This window comes from Oncorhynchus masou, chromosome 12 (genome assembly GCF_036934945.1).
Source record: "Oncorhynchus masou masou isolate Uvic2021 chromosome 12, UVic_Omas_1.1, whole genome shotgun sequence".
Lineage (NCBI taxonomy): Eukaryota > Metazoa > Chordata > Actinopteri > Salmoniformes > Salmonidae > Oncorhynchus > Oncorhynchus masou.
Genome location: NC_088223.1, coordinates 31134190 through 31157279, shown reverse-complemented (window position 1 = coordinate 31157279; position 23090 = coordinate 31134190). Strand labels below are relative to the sequence as shown.

Below are 23090 nucleotides of genomic sequence, written 5' to 3'. Positions count from 1 at the left end.
ACTCTCGGGATAAATATGAATTATTCACGGTATTAAACCCCACTGGGTATAGAGCGCCATGTGATCTGGTAGTCAGACTCCCCGGATCCTCACTGATGAGGAGGGGAAGTGAGGTCAGGAGATGTGGGATGGGGATAAAGAGATATGGTGTGTCTGTCGGTGAAGGTACAGTCCTTATCCTTCTCTCAGGGCCTGTTAGTTGTCACCCTGAACCTGGAGAGATTAGAGCGAGGGTTAGGAGCAGGAGGTTATGTTTAGGAGGTCTGGCTCTGCTCACTGACAAGCAGGCTGGTGAGGGGGGTGGAGAGATACCCGGCTAGACCAGACCAGGCCAGGGAGAGGCTGTATCTAGTGTCCAGGCAGGGATGGGATGGGGGTACACCCTCATTCACCACGACACAGTTTGTCAGCAAACCCCCCTCTGCTGCCAATGGAGATGTCCTGTCTATATTGGTCTCACTGGGACAGTGGTGGATAGTCTTCTCTCTGGAGTTCAGAAACTCTTGGGCTTTAATCAAATGTCACCCTCTCACCACCACCACCACCACCCCCCTGCACTAATAAAGCCTTCTGATATTTCACCATTACTGGAACATCCAATGATGCACTTGGTTTACAGCCTGAGACTGTTTATGACTCATATAGCTCTGACTCCTCCAGGCTTTGTGAGTGTAATGTATTAGGCCAGGGGTTCCCAAACATTTTCACTCGGGACCCCCCCCCCGTCCAGCGCACGTCACTGTGCACAAGAACTGGTCATGAGACAAACTTTTCACACCCCTCTTGGTGGTGGAGAGAATTTCAGGTTTTAAAGCATATTTCCTGCAATTCTACACATTTTGTCATATCTAAATCAAATCAACATTTATTGGTCTCACACACACTACCGGTCAAAAGGTTTAGAACACCTACTCATTCAAGGATTTTTCTTTATTTTGACTATTTTCTACATTGTAGAATAATAGTTAAGACATCAAAACTATGAAATGACACACATGGAATTATGGAGTAACCAAAAAGTGTTAAACAAAACAAAATATACTTGAGATTCTTCAAATACCCACCCTTTGCCTTTATGACAGCTTTGCACAATCTTGGCAAAAATAAATAACTTTTGACCCGGGAGTGTACATATGTTTAGCAAATATTATTGCGAGTGTAAGCGAAATGCTTGTGCTTCTAGTTCCGACAGTGCAGCAATATCTAACAAGTAATATCTAACAATTTCACACCTAATACACACACATCTAAGTAAAGGAATTGAATAAGAATGTAAAAATATATGGATGAGCAATTTCAGAGCGGCATAGGCTAAGATGCAATATATGAAATACGATTTGTATTTCATATACCTTTTGACTATTGGATGTTCTTATAGGCACTTTAGTATTGCCAGTGTAACGGTATAGCTTCCATCCCTCTCCTCGCTCCTACCTGGGCTCGAACCAGGAACACATCGACAACAGCCACCCTCGAAGCAGCGTTACCCATGCAGAGCAAGGGGAACAACTACTCCAAGTCTCCGAGCGAGTGACGTTTGAAACGCTATTAGCGCGCACCCCGCTAGCCATTTCACATCGGTTACACCAGCCTAATCTCAGGAGTTGATAGGCTTGAAGTCATAAACAGCTCAATGCTTGAAGCATTGAGAAGAGCTGCTGTCAAAATGCACGAAAGTGCTGTTTGAATTAATGCCTACAAGCCCGCTGGTGCCTACCATCACTCAGTCAGACTGCTCTATCAAATCATAGACTTAATTCTAACATAATAATACACAGAAATGCGAGCCTTAGGTCATTTAATATGGTCGAAACCGGGAACTATCATCTCAAAAACAAAACATTTTATTCTTTCAGTGAAATACGAAACCGTTCCGTGTTTTATCTAACAAGTGGCATCCATAAGTCTAAATATTCCTGTTACATTGCACAACCTTCAATGTTATGTCATAATTACGTAAAATTCTGTCATATTCGTTCGCAAAGAGCCAGGCAACCCAAACTGTTGCATATATCCTGACTCTGCGTGCAATGAACACAAGAGAAGTGACACAATTTCACCTGTTTAATATTGCCTGCTAACCTGGATTTCTTTTAGCTAAATATGCAGGTTTAAAAATATATACTTCTGTGTATTGATTTTAAGAAAGGCATTGATGTTTATGGTTAGGTACACTTTGGAGCAAAGACAGTCATTTTTCGCAAACGCGCACCGCAACGATTATATGCAATGCAGGACACGCTAGATAACTACACATGGTTGATGATATTACTAGTTTAACTAGTGATTGTTTTTTATAAGATAAGTTTAATGCTAGCTAGCAACTTACATTGACTTCTTACATTCGCGTAACAGGCAGGCTCCTCGTGAAGGCAGGTGGTTAGAGCGTTGGACTAGTTAACCGTAAGGTTGCAAGATTGAATCCCCGAGCTGACAAGGTAAAGATCTGTCGTTCTGCCCCTGAACAAGGCAGTTAACCCACCGTTCCAAGGCCGTCATTGAAAATAAGAATGTGTTCTTAACTGACTTGTCTCGTTTAAAGGTGTAAAAAAAAAAAAAAAATTGGTGTCCAAAAATACAGATTTCAGATTTGTTATGAAAACTTGAAATCTGCCATAATTAATCGGCCATTCCAATGAATCAGTCGACCTCTAGTCTCCACATATCAGATAGTGCCCGTGACATTTTCCTGTAAAGATTTGGGGGACGAAATCGACTCCTTTTGTAAGATAAATGTTTTAAAATGAAACATGTATTTACTAGTTAACAAAAAATGATGTATATCATATATATTCACCCCACCCAGTATTGTAATCAAAACTTACCAGAAAGTATGTAGTCCTTGGCTCAGACAGTCTAGAAGTGTGGGCTCAATAGCATCTCATTTGTGTGCGGGATCTTGAGAATCAGCTGTACATGTGATGGAAGAATGCACTGTGCATGCAGAGGGTTGCAATTCCATTGAATTGGGGATAGTTTAACCAAAATATGCCACAAGAATTGCCTTATGTGTATCCCCAAAAAAAGGTTCACTGTTAAAAGCTAACTTTTTTAAAATGAATTTAAGCAAAATTCCCAGGCTTAACTTCCCATGGAAAATTTCCCGGAAAAATTCCAGTAATTTCCCGGAAAGTTCCCGACCCTTTGCAACCCTAATGACAAGATAAACTGATGGTGCACTACCCAATTTCGAAATTGCACCTTGTGCATTCTACTAATACAACATTCAAGAATAAGTAGAAAGCTGGACTGAACCACTTGTATTCAGCTACTCCTCCTGTAAATTAATTCTAATGTATCCACTGAGGACTCCTACTGTACATTGTCTCTCCAAATGAACAGTGTACCAGATCCAGTCTTTCAACCTGGAGCTGGTTAAACCTTCTTTGAAAAACCAAAGAGTCTGAAGCTCTTTCACCTCTAACTGTCCTCTGTCATTGTGCTATGTCTGTGTCCTCCTACTCTGTAGTGCAGTCTGTCTCTTCCTAAAGCTAAAAGCTCTGTCGCAGGCGGTATCAGGCTAAAAACGGCAGCAGTCTCCTGCTGTTGTGGTTGAAATAACATCTGTCCCTAATCCACCATGTCTCCCCTAACTCCTACTCTCTAGTAGACTATAATGGCAATGGGCTCTAAATAAGGCTGCTTTTTTTCAGACTATTTGGGCCACGCTTTTTGGACGCTATTAGAAATCACTTTTCTCCCATTTTGGAAAGTAGGGGGTCGGTTGAGTGAGCCATTTGACATGAAGTGGCCTTCAGATAAATTCCCTCCCTGGAGAGGTTCAAACTCTGAAGGATGTCTATTAGGAGAGATGTATTCCTGTGTTTTCTCTGTGTCCCTCTCTCTTCTCTCTCTCCTTCCAGTCTCTCACTCCCTATCCCTCTTTCCTATTTCTCTTTCTCTCTCCATCCTCTCCCTCTTGTTTGTTAAGACAGGTGGCCTGTGGCCCTGACTCCCCAGCATACCGCTGTGATTTACGCCACCCTGCTCCGATACGCTGCCACAATCCGCGCTGTCGCACAATCCCATCTGTTTCTAAAATCCGCTGTGTCTGGCTGCTGCTGTAAATGTGAGGTGGACAAAACAGGAAAGCTCTGGCCTCTATTCACAGAGCGCCGCAGATCTAGGATCAGTCCCCCCCTCTCTCTTATTCATTATGATCTAAAAGGCAAATTGAGAACCTTTATAAATATGGGGCCCTGAACTTCCAATTTACTGCTGAAAGACTTTCCTTCCATACTTTTGGGACTCATCGATGTCGGTGTTCTGAGGGTGACCACTTATCAGAGCGGTTGGAAGATGGCTGAATTACAAACAGTAGTAGTATGTAGTACTCAGTCTACTCATCTCTCTCTTGTGATGTGTCTGGAGAGGAGGAGGAGAGAAGGCTAATCCTCTGTCGTAGTGTTGCCGTTCCTGTTCTCCACCCAGATCTCTTCAGCAGCAGCCCCCTAACTGGTCCCAGATGTCTGGTGGTAACAGGCAGGGGGAGGAGGGCCATGCTGCTGAGTGTGCACTCTGAGGGAGCTAGAGCTCCTCTTCCTTGCCTCGTCTCAGTTTTATGAGAGTATTTGAATATAGTCAAATCTCCAGAGGCTTTCCTCTGTCTTCCCCTGCCTCGAGCTCTGCTCCCTGTTATAGAGGAGCAGTGGTTGTAAGGGCTCAGACTAATAGTTCTCGGGCACTTTTTTTGTGTGAGGAGACGGGATATTTGTGTGTGTTTATTGGGGCTGGGGGGGGAGGGGGTGAAACTTAAAGGGTTTCTTTCCCCCACCAGCCATTGACTATGTATGTTCTTAGGCCCCTAAACATTCCTCCCTGACCCTGCTACCCTGGCAAGAATGACAACTGTTTCAAAAAATAAATAAAAACAACTTAAATGCTCCTTTTTATTCTAGGTGATTCCCTTTTTCCATGTTGGTGTTAGAGGAATCAGGCATGTCCTCTGCTGCAACTCAGAGCTTCCTGATGCGGTACAGACAGGTTGATCACACAGGTTTTAAAACCTCTAACTGGCCCTCTCCCTGCAGGTGATGCACAACCTCTGGTGGCTGGTGTTGAGCTTTCTGGAGATGTGGATGGGGGATTTCTCCAGTAATCTCTGACCAGGGACAGGCTAACCACAGCAGCCAGGGACATAACGGGAAAGGCAGCTGTGTGCCGTGCCCTCTATACCCTCTATACATGCTCTGTGGTGTTTCTGGTCTGTACTGGCAGTAAGTGCAGTTAGTCACTGTGTAGTCACTTTGTTCCTGTGGTGTTGGAAGAAAGACCCCTTGTATCGTCTCTCTGGCAGATCGATAGCCTAGCTGTGTTTTGCGTGAGCAGTCTTTGCAGTAGCTGGAGTACAGCCGGAGTAGTGGTTACCCATGCTGTTTTTAGAGGAGGCTCTTGATCTTTGGGGTCATGTGTTCCTCTGAGCTGGCTGTTCAGACCTTGCAGGGGTCTGTAGCAAGGTCCCATCTAAATACTAACATTTCTTCCAGGGATCACACCCAGTTGCCAACCCTAACCCAAGCCTGGCCTGGAGGAAGGATGTTCTCACCCTCTCTCCGTGAACTCTAACCTCTGATCTCCCACACCAGCCTGACAGAAACCTGATGGTCTGTTCTGTTCTTGTGTGGCTGCTGCTGGCTGACCAACATGGTTCTGACAAGTCTCTGTTAAGTATTTAACTCAAACTGAAGGAACATTCGGGGTCTGGATCCCGTAGGCTACACATGGTGAACAGAAGAGATCCTAGAAGACTGCATTACACATGGCGAACAGAGAAGATCCCAGAGGACTACAGTATACCTGGCGAACAGAGAAGATCCCAGAGGACTACAGTATACCTGGTGAACAGAGGACATTCTAGAGGACTACAGTATACCTGGTGAGCAGAGGACATCCTAGAGGACTACAGTATACCTGGTGAGCAGAGGACATCCTAGAGGACTACAGTATACCTGGTGAACAGAGGACATCCTAGAGGACTACAGTATACCTGGTGAACAGAGGACTACAGTATACCTGGTGAACAGAGGACTACAGTATACCTGGTGAACAGAGGACTACAGTATACCTGGTGAACAGAGGACTACAGTATACCTGGTGAACAGAGGACTACAGTATACCTGGTGAACAGAGGACTACAGTATACCTGGTGAACAGAGGACTACAGTATACCTGGTGAACAGAGGTGCTGAATCCCAAAAATCTCTGCATCGTAACTTTTGCATAATGTAGGTGTGACATGCCACATGTTGTGTATCACAAATACCAACTAACCCCCAGCTCAGATCATTAGTCTTACGTCAGACTAATTACTAAACAGATTACGCAACAGAACTAGTCAACATGTGATTTATGTTGCAGCAAAGGTGTTTCTTATTAAGGTTCTATAAAGCAAGTATTTGGTGTTTATTAATGTTCTGTAAAGCTAGTGTTTGATGTTTATTAATGTTCTGTAAAGCCAGGCTAATGATTTGGTTTGTCAGAGGTGTAGAATGTTCCCATTTATAAACCAGTCTTTGTGTCATCTGTACTAGTCTGTACCAGTCTTTATTATCACATGTCAACAACACGACATCACACAATAAGCACTGTTCCTAGATTTGAACTGGAAAAAAGGGCTTAAAAATAGTGGCTCAAATGGAGACTGTTTTCTACTTTGTGTTTTTCATTGTGCTCTGTGCTGCCCAGTAGGCTACATTCACCTTGCTGGTGAAAACATACATTCAGTACTAAACTTACTACAAGATGTTTGAGATCAAAGCACATTGGGAGGCCTAATGACTGATCATAAAACTCTTTAGATTCCTGCTTTTATTGGACTTGAAAGGAGGCTCTTTTTCACAGGTCCAGTTAACAAGAGGAGAGAAATGTAGGGAATAGGGTGCCATTTGGGATTCAGCCCACCCTATAGAGAGGATGGAGGATTAGGACTAGCTGACACAGTCAAGGCTAGAGTAGCTACAGACACTGAGTTAAGTTAAACCTGTCCAGAGATATCTCCATCAGGCGCCACATTCCTGACTGGTGAAACTCCACAGAGCCAGCCTGCAGTCTGACCAGACCGTGGGTGGAGGGCCTTCTCGGCCCTCTTACACACAGAGGAATGTAGGCACTTTACTTTTCACCCCTAAACCCTGACCTGTACTGGGATGGGAGAGCCACGTCAGGTGACTGGCCAGCATCGCACGGCTTCGTTGAGGCTGTTTATTTTTTTTGTACCTTAGCACTTCATTCACTGTGACTCCATCTGAAATGGGACCCTATTCCCTACATAGTTCACTACTTTTGACCAGAGCCTATGGGGATGCCAATTCAGATGCCTCCCAGTTTGTTTTCAGACTAGTTCTCATGAGGAAGATGTTCAAGTTTATTGGGTTCATGTCATTGTTTTCAGTTCCATGCCCAACTATTCAGCTGTGTTCTCTTCACTCAGCATTAGTACCATTTATTACATGTTTTGTGGTGCATCAGTCAACATCGAGCTGAAGTTTATTGACTCTAGAAGCATTGACTTTTTCTAAATTCCTTTGACCCCGACGCTCTAGAAGCCACATCATCATGCTCTGATCATTCGATTTCATCCAACAGGGCTGCAGCTCTCACATTACTGGGCTAATTCTCCTTCCATCTTACCCTCCCAAGTATTTGGGTTTGAATGAATTGTCTTTCCATTCTAGTCAGCGGTCTCTTCATCCGTCCTGGAACTTGGTGAGACGCCACCCTTTTCTGCTCTCGCTCTCTCTCGTGTGTTTCTTAGAATGTTCATAAACTCTTTCTTGACCCTCAACGTTCGGTTAGTTCGGAAAGGACATTGGGAGTCAGTTAGTTCTGATGTCTGGTAACGGCCGGCGAGCCTTTGATCAATGAGTTCACATTTGCTTTCCCATCATGCCTCAGTGCAGCGGGATTATTCTTGTCAGGAGTTGTTACGGCAGCCTGCGTGACTGGGCACGTTGGGCAGATGAAACACAGACTGAGACCACAAGCCCAGCATCCTCTGCCTGTCTCTCTCCATGCCAGTCAGACAGTACTGGGCCTAGTCAAGGGGAAAGAATTCTGTTTTGATCCACTCTTGGCACAACAGGCAGTCCCTGGTCTGGTCAGGTGTTGTCTGGTCCAAACTGGCCTCTACCACGGCATGCAGTCCTGGGATGGAAACTCCAGCCGGCTGGTTGTGGGGCCAGCCAGCCAGGAGGCAAGCTGACAGAATAAGGTCCTCCGATTAAATCCTGGTTCTCGTGCCAGGACTCGGATCCCAATAGATCTGCTGCCAACTTCTCTTGTTATTAGGAATAGGTCTCTCTTTTTAGGAATATTGGATCCTGGGGCGGTCTGGGTCAAGGGGTTTCCTTACCGGAGGAATGTAGTTCCATCAGAGCGTGTCGCATGAGGTATGCCTGGGATACAGGCCTGCCCAGGGGCGAGGTGTGCCAATGATTCTGGGACGGAAGGGACATGTTGGTAGACCAGTCCACCATGGTAATGAGATGGCTCAGTGCAGCCTCAATGTGTTTCCCATCAGCAGACTTGCACTTGTGGCATACATTCCTCCCCATAATAAAATCCTGTCTGGCTTCAATCTAAATGATCAAGCTCCCTGCTACCTCCATCCACAACTAAGAATAACTTCTGCACCATACTTTGATATTCAGAAGCTTTGGGAATACAACCGTTGAAAGCAGCAGTGAAACAGGCTCCGGTGTCTACAGGTATTTTTCAGCCTCTCTCTGAATGGTTGTGCAGGGCTGAGGCTGACAGTGTGGGTTCTTTGTGAAAATCAACATTAGAGCTGGCCAGACTGGCTTCTGTGGTTCCGTACCTTCGATATCTGTGGCCATCTGTATCTGTAGCAAGGAGTGCAGTAGTTTGCTTTCAGAACGGCCTTATTAAAACAGTGTGTGTTGTCCTATCATTAGATTCCTTCATTAGTGGGGAAAGTCATTAGTCAACAGCCTGCATGGGAGTTATGGTTCAGTACAGTAGTGCATAAAACACTCCCACTGCGGTGCTGCTACACATTCCCACTGAAACTATTAGCACAGAGAGAATTGGCCCCAAAAAATACTTTAGCAAAGGAAGTGGCACACTTTTCCAGCGGATGGAACACATCCATACCATGTGACTATATGGTTATCCCACATCCATATGCGATATTGTTACACGCACACGCTCACACACACCCATACACCGAGTTCCCAGGCAGATGTCCACCCCAGTAGGAACTATGACTCGTGGCCCATTGTGCCATGGAAGTGGCAAGTGTGTGTGTCCTCCCATTCCCCCTAGTAGGACCTCTTGTTCCTGTAGCACAGTGCTTCACACTGTACAGACAAACTTCATCCCTGGCTGTGGCTCAACACACAACAGACATGTCCTGAGAGGAAGGTCGCAGGATGAGTTTATTATGCCTGAGCAGTCCTCTATCATACTGTATCCATCTCTCTCTTTGTCTCGTCCTGTCTTTGTGAATGCATGGTCTGAGAAAAGTGGTGACCTATTTTGGCTTGGGCGGTGTCCAGATTCTCATACAGTCATACAGTTTTTCTGCCATACTGGGATTTCTGGTATTACCGTTTAGCCCACAAGGGGCGCTAAAACGTAACAGCAAAAAACATTGGCCCTATATTACCAGAATGCTAACAAAATGTAGTACAAGTAATAGCGAAATCACATTATTAGCTATATGCTAACGAGCGAAAATGAACAAACTAAATGGAAATCCAGCTCGTTAAGTTATTGAAGCATAGCTTATAACTAACCAAATGTAATTTTCGGTGGGTTTGGACATTTTAAAAGCTAAAGTGAATGAGAGATTGTTCAAATGAACAAAGTTGTGATGCATGCTTTTCTGAAGGAAGGAGCAGAGGGGAGAACGGAGGAAGGGGGAAAAATGCTAGTAGGAAGTACAAGGAAAATATGGCAGCTGTACAGAACTCATCCAGAGCTCTTTGACTGCTCCAACATGTCAGAAGGTCATTTATAAGATGTCTCATACCAAACCTTAAGTAGTGAATTGCTTACAAGTGTAAATTCATCACCTCGTGCGCTGCACAACAGCGCACACTTTCTCCCGTTGTGCTATTTACAAACAAACACGTGACTGGCGCAACTGTTCTTGAACTACTGTAAGCTTCCTAATGTAAGACAATGTGACGGGTGAAATGATCTCTGAATGTATTGCACAAGTTGACTGCAGGTATTAACAAAGCATCCATAAATATTCACATGTATTGAAAAACTTCAGATAGTTTTGACGGTATTAAAAAACAAAATACCCGGTATACAGCCTTGACATATTGGGTTGGTTTAAATACATGTTTATTTAAAAAAAATGTTTTGCACTATCACACTTGCTTGCAGACTGTGTTGTGTACAACTGAAGATCAGAATGATTTGGTATTCCAGCTGTAATCACATCCTGGTGTTTGGTTTGTTTACAATTGTTCCTCCTATGGCTCTGTGTTCCACCCCACTGACTACAGAGCCACTCCAGACCAGCACCAATCAGGCTTTCTCTATTGCGCAGAGTGCAACAGGTTCAGCTACAAGTTCAGCCCAGTTAAATCTTTGTTCTGGAGTGGAAGGAAAGGATTTCACTGTAAACAAACTGAAGGGTTTTAATGAGAAACTTCCCATCTTTCTCAACTCCTTGTGTGGGTGTTTCTTTAGAGTGGGACTGGTAAACTTGTTTTACCCAGGGGTAGAGTTAGAGGAGTTTGAACTAAGGCCTGTTTATGTGTATGGAAATGAGAGCTGCATAAATGTCTTGCTGCAAATAAAATCTTATGTATGATGTGTTCTTTCAAAGGCAACATCTGCTCACCATTTGAGGCTCATATGCTTCCAGTTAAATGTAGTGTTCCTGAGAGCTAAGCAGTTCTGTTCAGTGTTTCAGACAAGGTTCTGAGCAGTTTTCTCATGTCTTCCAGGGGAGGTCTTAATGGGTTCTATATTTTCTGTGTTTTTAGAGGAGATTCTAAGCAGTTCTGTTTCTCCTGTTCTGAATTTCAGTTTTTAGCAGTTCTGTGTTTCAGAAAAGGTTCTAACCAGTTCTATTTCTCATGTTATGTGTTTCAGAGGAGGTCGACTACAGCAGCTACGGGACCCACTCTTTGACCCGGAAGAAGAAGGCTGTGGTGGCGCTGAGGAACGACGTCAACAGGAAGCGACCTCACATCCGCATCGGAATGCCGCAGGACTTCCGGCCAGTCTCCTCCATCATCGATGTGGACATCTTGCCAGAGTCCCACCGCCGCGTTCGTCTCTACCGTCACGGCTCCGACAAACCCCTGGGGTTCTACATCCGGGACGGGACCAGCGTACGGGTGACGCCCCATGGCCTGGAGAAGGTTCCTGGGATCTTCATCTCCCGCATGGTGCCTGGCGGCCTGGCTGAGAGCACAGGCCTGCTAGCTGTTAACGACGAGGTCCTGGAGGTCAACGGCATCGAGGTTACTGGCAAGACACTGGACCAGGTGACTGACATGATGATTGCCAACAGTCACAACCTGATTGTCACAGTGAAGCCGGTGAACCAGCGGAACAACGTGGTGCGAGCCAGCCGGATCTCCGGCAGCTCCGGTCAGTCATCAGACAGCAGCGGTTCCACTGGCTACCCCAGCCTGTCCACCACAGCCATGGTGACCGGTGCCCATGGCTACGCCGACGAGCTGGAGAGCGACGAGGAGTCAGACATCGTCATCGAGAGCAGCCTGAAGCGGCCGTCGCGGCGCTCCAACACATCAGTGGTGTCTGTGGCATCAACATCACGCTCCCACACCCAAGCCCCTCCCCCGGCACCCGTGGAACACCCCAGCCCCCCTACCCGACCTCTCTCTGTGGTTTCCACCGCCTCCTTCCACTCCCAGCCCAGCCTCAATGGCCTCTCCCACATGCTGCACAGGGACCTGAACCTCCAGCACCCCCAGTACCAGCCCCACACCCTCCAGCACAACCATTCCCAGCACCACAGCAGCAACCCAGCCCTCCGGGAGAGCAACGGCAGCCTGCACAAAATCCTCAGCACCATGAGGACGGACCCTCGACACAGCCTGGCCCTGCCCCGGGGAGGGGTGGAAGAGGACGGCACCGTCATCACCCTATAATACACACACCTTCACTTTTATAACGCAGACACACACACTTGGATGTGAGCTGGAGCATCCCCTGTCCAGTATATCCACCATGGGAATGAACGTTGTTCCTCAAACCTTCTACTAATTTTGTTACAGTTTTTCTAAGACAAATTATCCAGGAATCAAGAAGAGTTTATTCTGTATTGTTTGTTTGAAAGTTTTCTATGTCTTGTAAATGTCTTGATGGGATTCACCTGCTATTCTTTAGTGACCACTTTTAATCTGAACCGCCATCATTTTGGGACCAACCCTGAGCTTTTGTTTTTAAGAACAATTATATGTCTGTAAAATGCTGCCTGTCTGTACTGATTCTCTCTCTGTATTTTAACTGGAGATTCTCATCAATCATCTGTATCTATTCCAATAAATTATTCTAAGCTTTAATGAGAAGTGTTGGATCATCACATGTACTAAAACTCTTACTTCCATTACCAGCAGTCATTTATACCTGGTACGTTTTAAACCGCTATCAATGAATACTTCCTACACTGAATTTGGGCCTAGTCTATATCCTGTTTCCTCTTCTCCACCAGTTCTGTTTGTGAAGCTCCTAAAATGGACTCCAGGAATGCAACGTGCGCTTTGAAAATAATACTCTTATCTTTACTGTTTACTCAAAACACCTCGGCTCAGCTGTGAGCCCTGTTAGTTACAGCAGAGAGGGGGATGTGAACCCTGTTACACCAGGCAGGACTGCTGGAGTATGAAGATGATAACACCTGAATTTGTGTCTGCTCAACCTCACTCATTCACTTTCCTACACTATTGGGCACACACATTGAGATCCATATTAGGATCCTGTGGTACTTTCGTTTACAAGCACAATCTATCCATCCAGCCATGATATGGTAAACTTTGAAGTATATAGATTATGTGGGACACTAAACCATCCATCTGTGGTTTGATATTTGTATGGGATTCTTCTCACCATTATTCACATTGTAGTTCAAAGCTTTTAAGCTGTCAAGGTTTGCACATTTTTTGTTGTTAAACAGTCTTGTTGTTTCAACTCTTTAAATCACCATGTTAGTACTCCCAGGTTTAACATAGGATTATAACCCTATTTTGGTTCACAAACGTGTCATTTTTGTTGCTCTTTCCTTTTCCTCTCACCAAAGGCTGCTCCGGTTACCTTGACAATGTGGTGTTCTGACCATATTGCGGTTATTCCCTGCATTTCTTCACTGTAGACAGTCAGTTTAACCCTGTTGAGTAGTGCTATAATGTATTGGTCACTGCCCCCTCCTGGTAGTACCATTGACTCAGTGTGGGCCCACATATTCACACCTAAGAAATATTACAGGTTTTATATTTATTACAGAAACGTCTAGATTTTTTCTGGAATAATGTTTTTTTTACTATCTTTTTAATGTACATAAGGATTTTATAATAGATTTTTACAAGGGTAAACAATGACCTATGAACAAGTGATTCCATTAGGTATAATGGTACGAGGATAATTATGATTGGGAATATTTCTGCATATCATGTAAACTGGACTGTTTTTATTCTATGTTATGATGATGTACAGATATTTCAATACATTCTCCACACATACATTGGAGAAAAGGTTTGTAAAACACTTGGTGCCTTTTTTTAAATTCATTTTAGCCCAGATATGTACTGAGCACTCAAATGTAAACAATAGTTGAATGGCTTTAAGGGCTTGATCTGTAATTGCTCAATCATTATTTAGTAGGCCTAGTTGCTCTTTCAATGTAGTAAACTGTAAGTATAACTTCAACTAATTCCCACAATTGAAATTCAAACCCTTTATGCAATTAATTTCAAATGTATTGTGAATATTGTGTTCATATTATTTTCTTACTGTTTTTACATTTTTTTGGGAGAGAATTTTTGGAAATAAAGGTTTTAACTGCACTTGCTTTCCTGTTATTCATATTGTAGAACATTGTTGCAGTTGACTGATATAGAAAGAAAATTAATGTTTCCTGTGTGATTAAATGTTTCTCATGGAGATTTTGAGTTATCAGACTGAGTTCAGCGTTCAATTTGAGGGAGAAACGGCCCTGATTTTAAAATTGCGCCTTTTCGCGTAGTTCTACTTGACCCTTGTAAGCCGCCATCCACAGTTTCAACTACGTGATTTAATCATCTGACTATCATAACACTGTAGCAGAAAGCGACATCAGGAAACTGGGCAGAGATGGAGCCTAGGATGGAAAATAGGGTAGGTTTTCTCTCCCCGCTGGAGGAGTCCAGTGCCGAGGTGAGTCGGGACAGTGGCTTTGTGTCGCAGAGTGCGAGCAGTTTATCCATGTTGAGCGAGGCCCTAAGCAGTGGCACCGTGTCGCAAAGCCCCAGCTTCGGCGCAGCAGTCTCACAGAGTGCGAGCTTCAACTCCGCGGAGCCCGACCCAGACCACAACCAGGAGGATGATATCCTGAGAAACACTGCTCACAGTTACTCCTCTTACATCAGAGCTACTGCTGGAGATGAGGTTAGAATTGATCAACCTTTCCGATCGCGGTGAAATACAGCATCCTATCTATGTGCAATCTGAGGTGCAATATAGCAACATGCTAGCTATAACTGGATACGCGTGAACTAAGTTAAATGTCACTTGACTGTGGTTATAACCATGTCCTTTCCATACCCCAGATCCTGTGTTTGGAGAAAAGTCTGGAGGAAATGCTGACTAGGGTGGATGAATTTGTAGGAATGCTTGACATGGTACGTGTTAAGAGATGTGCAGTATTTCTGTTAAATGTATTTGAAATATGCATTTCAATTAATTCTGTGCATTTTGTAATTTGTATTACACTGGGCTGAACTACATTCCAATGGATTTTTTTAAGAAGATACTTTCGAGAGGTGTAATTTGTATTTTCAAAATACAATAATACTTTTCTAGGTATCCATTTTTTTTTTATAGCGGTTCACAATTGTGTGGCTCCTTCTCACCCTGCATTGGTGTCTGACGGCACTATGGTGTGATAAGAGCATCTGCTAAATTAACGAAATATAATTGTAGATATAAAAATGTACAATTGCAAAGCATGCTGATTATTATTCTAATGAGCCAATAGTATCCAGTGTGCTTTGCAGTTCATTTTGGTATGTTCATTTTCATATTTACCTTTATAATTTAGCAGACACTCTTATCCAGAGTGACTTAGTCAGTGCATTCAACTAAGGGAGATAAATAACATATCACAGTTATAGCAAGTAAAAAGTTACAGGCATTTCGCTACACTTGCAATAACATCTAACCATGTGTATGTGACCAATTAAAATTGATTGAATGTTTCTGTAACCTTTACTGGGAATGTTGTTGCTGTTCAGGCCAGCTACTTGCAAATGTATGTCTGTATTTTAAAATACACAATATATGCATTTGAATTAAATGCATTTCAAATTACAAGTATTTTGTCGTTTATTTTGACACATTGATCTTTATGGTATTTCGTAATTGTATTTGGTCATTTTTGCCTAACCCTGTATGTGCTGTTCATGTCCTCGTGGGTGAGAAATTAATAACTTTTCTTCCTCTGGTTATAGATCCGCAACGACACATCACAGATTGTCAATGAGAACTTACCTCAAATACATAGAAAATCAGAAGAGATGAGACAAATATACAGAAAGATTGACAAGTTGGATGTAAGTGTGATTTAATTCATGTAATTGATAATGACCAGGATGTTTTCATTGACATGACATGATCTGTGTGCCAAATGGCACCCTATGTACTATGTTTGGGACACTGATACGGTAGTACTGTATCTGACCCTATTCCCTGGTGTTGTGTCTAGGCATTTGTGAAGATTGTAGGTGCCAACGTGAATGTTATGGAGGAACAGGTCACTCAGGCAGAGAGGGAACAAGGAACCCTGCCGGGCGCCTTCAGAAAGATGTTCCGCACCATGAATGTCCCAGGCTTTCTAAATGTGAGGATTTAATCAACCAACCAATCAATCTGCATCTCAGTCAACAATTAAGGCATTTTCTATTTGAAGTGTGAAATCTGTATTCCTATACTTTATCACCATCTCCCCTGAACACAGGAGGTTGCTGAGGGGAATGCGGCTCATAATAATGTCTGAAACTGAGTGAATGGAATGGCATCAAACACATGGAACCCATGTATTTGATACCATTCCACTATTCCGTTCCAGCCATTATCACGAACCCGTCCTCCCAAATTAAGGTGCTACCAACCTCCTTTGCCCCTGAACCAGTATCTGTGCGTTAGAGACCTCTCTGACGCCCAGAAAGCTCAGATTCAAACTCCCATTTACCAGCTCTGCAAGTGTTATGACAAAATACATTTGTTGATCACCAAAAATTGAGTTTCGCTGAGCAACTACTATCTTAATTTGCTCCATACTGCAGGTATGTACGTCCAAAAAAAGTTCTAAATAAAAATGTACAAGCAACTGAAAAAATGCCTTTTCGGCACATCCAACCACTCATTACTGCCACACACAGGTCGGAAATATACAACAGCTCAACCGGCTGTAACTTGAGTAAATTAAGATTTTCTTCAACAAGCAGGACGCACAGGATGTACTTCAGACACCCGACAAGGCCAAAATTCCCGTCATTGGCAAGAGAAGGAGACGCAGGTACAGAGGACACAGTGCGGGGTGCCTTGTACGGCTCCGCCGACTGCCTTTATCGTCAGTATTACTTTCCAACGTACCATCATTGGACAATAAATTAGACGAGGTACCATCACGAATATCCTACCAACGGGACATCAAAAACTCATGTTTCACCGAATCATGGCTGAATGGATATTCGCTGCACCAGCTAGATAGAACAGCACACTAAGACGAGGGGGGAAGTCTGTGCATATTTGTAAACACCAGCTGGTGCACGATATCTAAAGAAGTCTAGATTTTGCTTGCCTGAAGAAGAGTATCTCATGATAAGCTGTAGACCACACTATTTGCCAAGAGAGTTTTCACCTATATTTGTCGTGGCTGTTTATTTACCACCACAGACGGATGCTGGCACTAAGACTGCACTCAGTCAGCTATATAGGGCCCTTATCTTTAATCGGTGCGGCAGGGTAGCCTAGTGGTTAGAGTGTTGGACTAGTAATCGAAAGGTTGCAAGTTCAAATCACCGAGCTGACAAGGTACAAATCTGTCGTTCTGCCCCTGAACAGGCAGTTAACCCACTGTTCCTAGGCCGTCATTGAAAATAAGAATTTGTTCTTAACTGACTTGCCTAGTAAAATAAAGGTTAAAAAAAATATAAGGAAATAAGTAAACAAGAAACCACTCACCCAGAGGCGGTGCACCTAGTGGCCAGGGACTTTAATGCAGGGAAACATAAATCAGCTTTACCTCATTTCGATCAGCATGTTAAATGCGCAACCAGAAGGGAAACAAATCTAGATCACCTGTACTCCACACACAGAGACGCATACAAAACTCCCTCACCCTCCATTTGGCAAATCTGACCACAATTATATCCTCCTGATTCCTGCTTACAAGCACAAAATAAAACAGGAAGCACCAGTGACTCGGTCTATAAAAAAGTGGTCAGATGAAGCAGATGCTAAACTGCAGGACTGTTTTGCTAGCACAGACTGGATTATGTTCCGGGATTCTGCCGATGGCATTGAGGAGTACACCACATCAGTCACTGGCTTTATCAATAAGTGCATCAAGGACGTCGTCCCCACAGTGACTGTACGTACATACCCCAACCAGAAACCATGGATTACAGGCAACATTCGCACTGAGCTAAAGGGTAGAGCCGCCGCTTTCAGGGTGCGGGACTCTAACCCAGAAGCTTATAAGAAATCCTGCTATGCCCTCCGACAAACCTTCAAACAGGCAAAGCGCCAATACAGGACTAAGATTGAATCGTACTACACCGGCTCCGACACTCATCTTGTGTGGCAGGGCCTGCAAACTATTCCAGACTACAAAGGGAAGCACAGTCGCGAGCTGCCCAGTGACACGAGCTTACCAGACGAGCCAAATCACTTCTATGCTCACTTCGAGGCAAGCAACACTGAGGCATGCATGAGAGCATTCGCTGTTCCGGACGACTGTGTGATCACGCTCTCCGTAGCCGATGTGAGTAAAACCTTTACACAGGTCAGCATTCACAAGGCCGGGGGGCCAGACGGATTACCAGGACGTGTGCTCCGTGCATGTGCTGACCAACTGGCAGGTGTCTTCATTGACATTTTCAACATGTTCCTGATTGTGTCTGTAATACCAACATGTTTCAAGCAGACCACCATAGTCCCTGTGCCCAAAAACACTAAGGTAATCTGCCTTCACGTCTGTAGTCATGAAGTGCTTTGAAAGGCTGGTAATGGCTCACATTAACACCATTATCCCAGAAACCCTAGACCCACTCCAATTTGCATACCACCCAAACAGATCCACAGATGATGCAATCTCTATTGCACTCCACACTGCCCTTTCCCACCTGAACAAAAGAAACACCTACGTGAGAATACTATTCATTGATTACAGCTCAGCGTTCTACACCATATTGCCCTTAAAGCTCATCACTAAGCTAAGGATCCTGGGACTAAACACCTGCAACTGGATCCTGGACTTCCTGACGGGCCTTTCCCAGGTGGTGCGGGTAGGTAGCAACACATCAGCCATGCTGATCCTCAACACGGGAGCCCTTCAGGGGTGCCTGCTCAGTCCCCTCCTGTACTCCCTGTTCACCCACGACTGCGTGGCCAGGCACGACTCCAACACTGTCACCGTCATTAAGTTGACACAACAATTGACACAGCAGATGACACAACCATGGTAGGCCTGATCAACGACGAGACAACCTATATGGAATAGGTCAGAGACCTGGCCGTGTGGTGCCAGAATAATATCCCTCAACGTAATCAAGACAAAGGAGATGATTGTGGACTAAAGGAAAAGGAGGACCGAGCACGCCCCCATTTTCATCGACGGGGCTGTAGTAGAGCAGGTTGAGAGCTTCAAGTTCCTTGGTGTCCACATCACCAACAAACTAGAATGGTCCAAACACACTAAGGCAGTCGTGATGAGGGCACGTCAAGGCCTATTCCACCTCAGGACACTAAAAAAGATTTGCCAAGGGTCCTCAGATCCTCAAAAGGTTCTACAGCTGCAACATCGAGAGCTTCCTGATTGGTTGCATCAGTGCCTGGTACAGAAACTGTTCGGCCTCCGACCACAAGGCACTACAGAGGGTAGTGCGTACGGGCCAGTACATCACTGGGGCTAAGCTGCCTGCCATCCAGGACCTCTACACCAGGTGGTGTCAGAGGAAGGCCCTAAATATTGTCAAAGACCCCAGCCACCCCAGTCATAGATTGTTCTCTCTGCTACCACATGGCAAGTGGTACCGGGAGCGCCAAGTTTAGGACCAAAAGGCTTCTCAACAGCTTTTACCCCCAAGCCATAAGACTCCTGAACTGGTAATGAAATGGCTACCCGGACTATTTGCATTGTCCACCCCCCTTTTACGCTGCTGCTACTCTCTGTTTATCATCTATGCATAGTCACCTTAACTATACACTCATATACATAAATTCAGCAAAAAAAGAAACGTACTCTCACTGTCAACTGCATTTATTTTCATCAAACTTAACGTGTAAATATTTGTATGAACATAACAAGATTCAACAACTGAGACATAAACTGAACAAGTTCCACAGACATGTGACTAACAGAAATTGAATAATGTGTCCCAAAAGTAACAGTCAATATCTGGTGTGGCCACCAGCTGCATTAAGTACTGCAGTGCATCTCATCCTCATGGACTGCACCAGATTTGCCAGTTATTGCTGTGAAATGTTACCCTACTCTTCCACCAAGGCACCTGCAAGTTCACTGACATTTCTGGGGGGAATGGCCCTAGCCCTCAACCTCCAATCTAACAGGTCCCAGACGTGCTCAATGAGATTGAGATCCGGGCTCTTCGCTGGCCATGGCAGAACACTGACATTCCTGTCCTGCAGGAAATCATTCACAGAACGAGCAGTATGGCTGGTGGCATTGTCATGCTGAAGAGTCATGTCAGGATATGCCTGCAGGAAGAGTACCACATGAGAGAGGAGGATGTCTGCCCTGTTGCGCACAGCATTGAGATTGCCAGCAATGACAACAAGCTCAGTCAGATGATGGTGTGACACACCGCTCCAGACCATGACGGACCCTCCACCTCCAAATCGATCCTGCTCCAGAGTACAGGCCTCGGTGTAACGCTCATTCCTTTAACAATAAACGCGAACCCGACCATTACCCCTGGTGAGACAAAACCGCGACTCGTCAGTGAAGAGCTTTTTTTTACAGTCATGTCTGGTCCACCTATGGTGGGTTTGTGCCCATAGGCGTCGTTGTTGCCGGTGATGTCTGGGCAAGACCTGCCTGACAACAGGCGTACAAGCCCTCAGTCCAGCCTCTCTCAGCCTATTGCGGACAGTCTGAGCACTGATGGAGGGATTGTGTGTTCCTGGTGTAACTCGGGTAGTTGTTGTTGCCATCCTGAACCAGTCCCGCAAGTGTGATGTTCAGATGTACCGATCCTGTGCAGGTGTTGTTACACGTGGTCTGCCACTGTGAGGACGATCAGCTGTCTGTCTTGTCTCCCTGTAGCGCTGTCTTAGGCGTCTCACAGTACAGACATTGCAATTTATTGCCCTGGCCACATCTGCAGTCCTCATGCCTCCTTGCAGCATGCCTAAGGCACGTTCACGCAGATGAGCAGGGACCCTGGGCATCTTTCTTTTGGTGTTTTTCAGAGTCAGCTGAAAGGCCTCTTTAGTGTCCTAAATTTTCATAACTGTGACCTTAATTGCCTACCGTCTGTAAGCTGTCAGTGTCGTAACGTCCATTCCACAGGTGCATCTTCATTAATTGTTTAAGTTTAAGCTTGGGAAACAGTGTTTAAACACTTTTCAATTAAGATCTGTGAAGTTATTTGGATTTTTACGGATTATCTTTGAAAGACAGGGTCCTGAAAAAGTGACATTTTATCTATCTGCATTGTGTCCCTCCACCCGCCAATTTCTCTTTTACACTGTTGCTACTCTGTTTTTCATATATGCATAGTCACTTTAACTATACCTATATGAACGTATTGCCTCTATTAGCCCGACTAACCGGTGCCTGTATATAGCCTCGCTACTGGAAATAGCCTCACTACTGTACATAGCCTAGCTACTGTTATTTTGTCTTTTTACATTTTTTATTTCTTTACTTATCTATTGTTCACCTAATACTTATTTCTTTACTTAAAAATTGCACTATTGGTTAGGGCCTGTATGTAAGCATTTCACTAAGGTCTACACCTGTTGTTATCGTCGTACGTGACAAATAAAATTTGATTTGAAGGTGCCGAAGAGGCATTTTTTTTTTCGATTGCTTGTCATTTAAAAAAAATACCGGCCGTAACTTTAGGACATGGAATTGGTTGCTCAGCTAATCTCCATATATGGTGATCAACGAACGTATTTTGACATTATAATGCTTGCAGAGCTTGTGAATGTGAGTTTGTAATGCCCAGAAGGCTCTGGTTCAGAGGTCTCTAACACACAGATACTGGTTCATATCTCCCTATTATCATCTGCTATTCATGATTTATTTTATAACTTTTTAATTGCTTTAGTAATGTTTTTTTGTATTAAATGGTAGGTCTCCTGGCCTATACATTGCTCTCAGTGGATGTAAATTATGAACCATATTATTTATCTCTGCAGAAACCAGCCAGCCCCAGAAGGCATCAGCAGCATGATCAGGAGCTTCCCCCAGTGTTCAAAACAGATGATTATTTCACCCAACACCCAGGACACTGAAAGTTTGTCTAAAATTACACCCTATTCCTTTATAGTATTGACCAGGTCCCACAGGGCTCTTGTCAACAAGGGTGCCATTTAGAAGGTAACTTGAAACAGGCCTGCAGCTCCCACACATCACACATGCAATGGTCAGCCTAACTCCTTCTCTAGGCCAGGGGACTTCAGTCTTCATGGCTGTCTGAACTGGACCAGAGCCATAGATTGAGATGGATATGACTCTGGACCTGACTATCAGGACAATAATTCTAATGTGCTCTGGACTGGAGGATCTGAGGTGCAACAATTTCAACTAGCAATATAGTGTTGGCTCTGTCTCTTTCTCTCTCACAAGTGGCTGTGAAGATGCTGAAGAATTCAGACTCTTGGATGTGGACACGTGAAATAGGAAAATTATGTTATTGATCTAAAGACTTATTTTTTAAGACAGTTTTTCAAGTTCCTCCAAGTGTTTCCCCTTTTCTGATATTGTGGTCACATGTTGAATTGAATTGCTGTCAGAAAAATTACATTAATCATCACACTTGTACTCTCACCAACAGTATGATTTGGAGTATATGATGTTCAAGCTTGGCTAAACATGAACATGGTAGTTTTAGTGACATTCTGTCTGTAGACATCTTTTAGAATGCTATTGTTTCCTGCTTGTATGGCCTAATGCTGGAGTGGAATTGGCTATTTGTAATTCTCCACACTGCACCAAGCAACATTTATTTGTTTAACATACTCTTTTGTGATAATTGTATATTATTTTTTACTTTTGTCACTAATGATCATCATACCAAATAATTACAAATAAAGTGGTTTCTTTCTTCTTGATTGACTTTCAGTAAACCCTCATCTGGAAAGATGTTATTGAGTGTCACTACAGATATCAAAATATATAAGAGGTAATAGTAATACATGGCTAGCTGTAACATAAAGCACAATTTTGTCACTTTACCTTTCTTGGCTCCAAAAATCTTAGAAAAATAACTTCAAATTATTGTTTTTCAAAAGTATACATTGTCATGTCCATTAACTCACAAGTGTCCACATTTACTGACATAATATTGAACACAACTAATTGAATATTGATATACATTTTATTATCAATGGCCTGAAAATAATTGACTACCAAGGTTGGATGCACTGAAGTAAAACGCCCTTTCGGGGGGCATTCACGCTCTTAGGTACCC

General features: G+C 44.0%; 2 protein-coding genes across 2 annotated transcripts in view; both read left to right on the top strand.

The window, feature by feature from the left end:
• LOC135549844 (partitioning defective 6 homolog gamma-like) overlaps window positions 1–12515 on the top strand; it is a 33178-nt gene extending 20663 nt beyond the window's left edge. The window contains exon 3 of the mRNA XM_064980183.1: window positions 11074–12515. Coding sequence (XP_064836255.1) covers window positions 11074–12101 — 1028 coding nt within the window. The 3' untranslated portion in view covers window positions 12102–12515. The remainder of the gene's footprint in view (window positions 1–11073) is intronic.
• A 1702-nt stretch (window positions 12516–14217) lies between these two features.
• On the top strand, window positions 14218–22731 carry bloc1s4 (biogenesis of lysosomal organelles complex-1, subunit 4, cappuccino). The gene is made up of 5 exons (XM_064980181.1): window positions 14218–14592; window positions 14754–14825; window positions 15654–15755; window positions 15908–16042; window positions 21817–22731. The coding sequence occupies exons 1-5, from the start codon at window positions 14299–14301 to the stop codon at window positions 21910–21912; spliced, it is 699 nt and encodes a 232-aa protein (XP_064836253.1). The 5' UTR covers window positions 14218–14298; the 3' UTR covers window positions 21913–22731.
• Window positions 22732–23090: the final 359 nt, after the last annotated feature.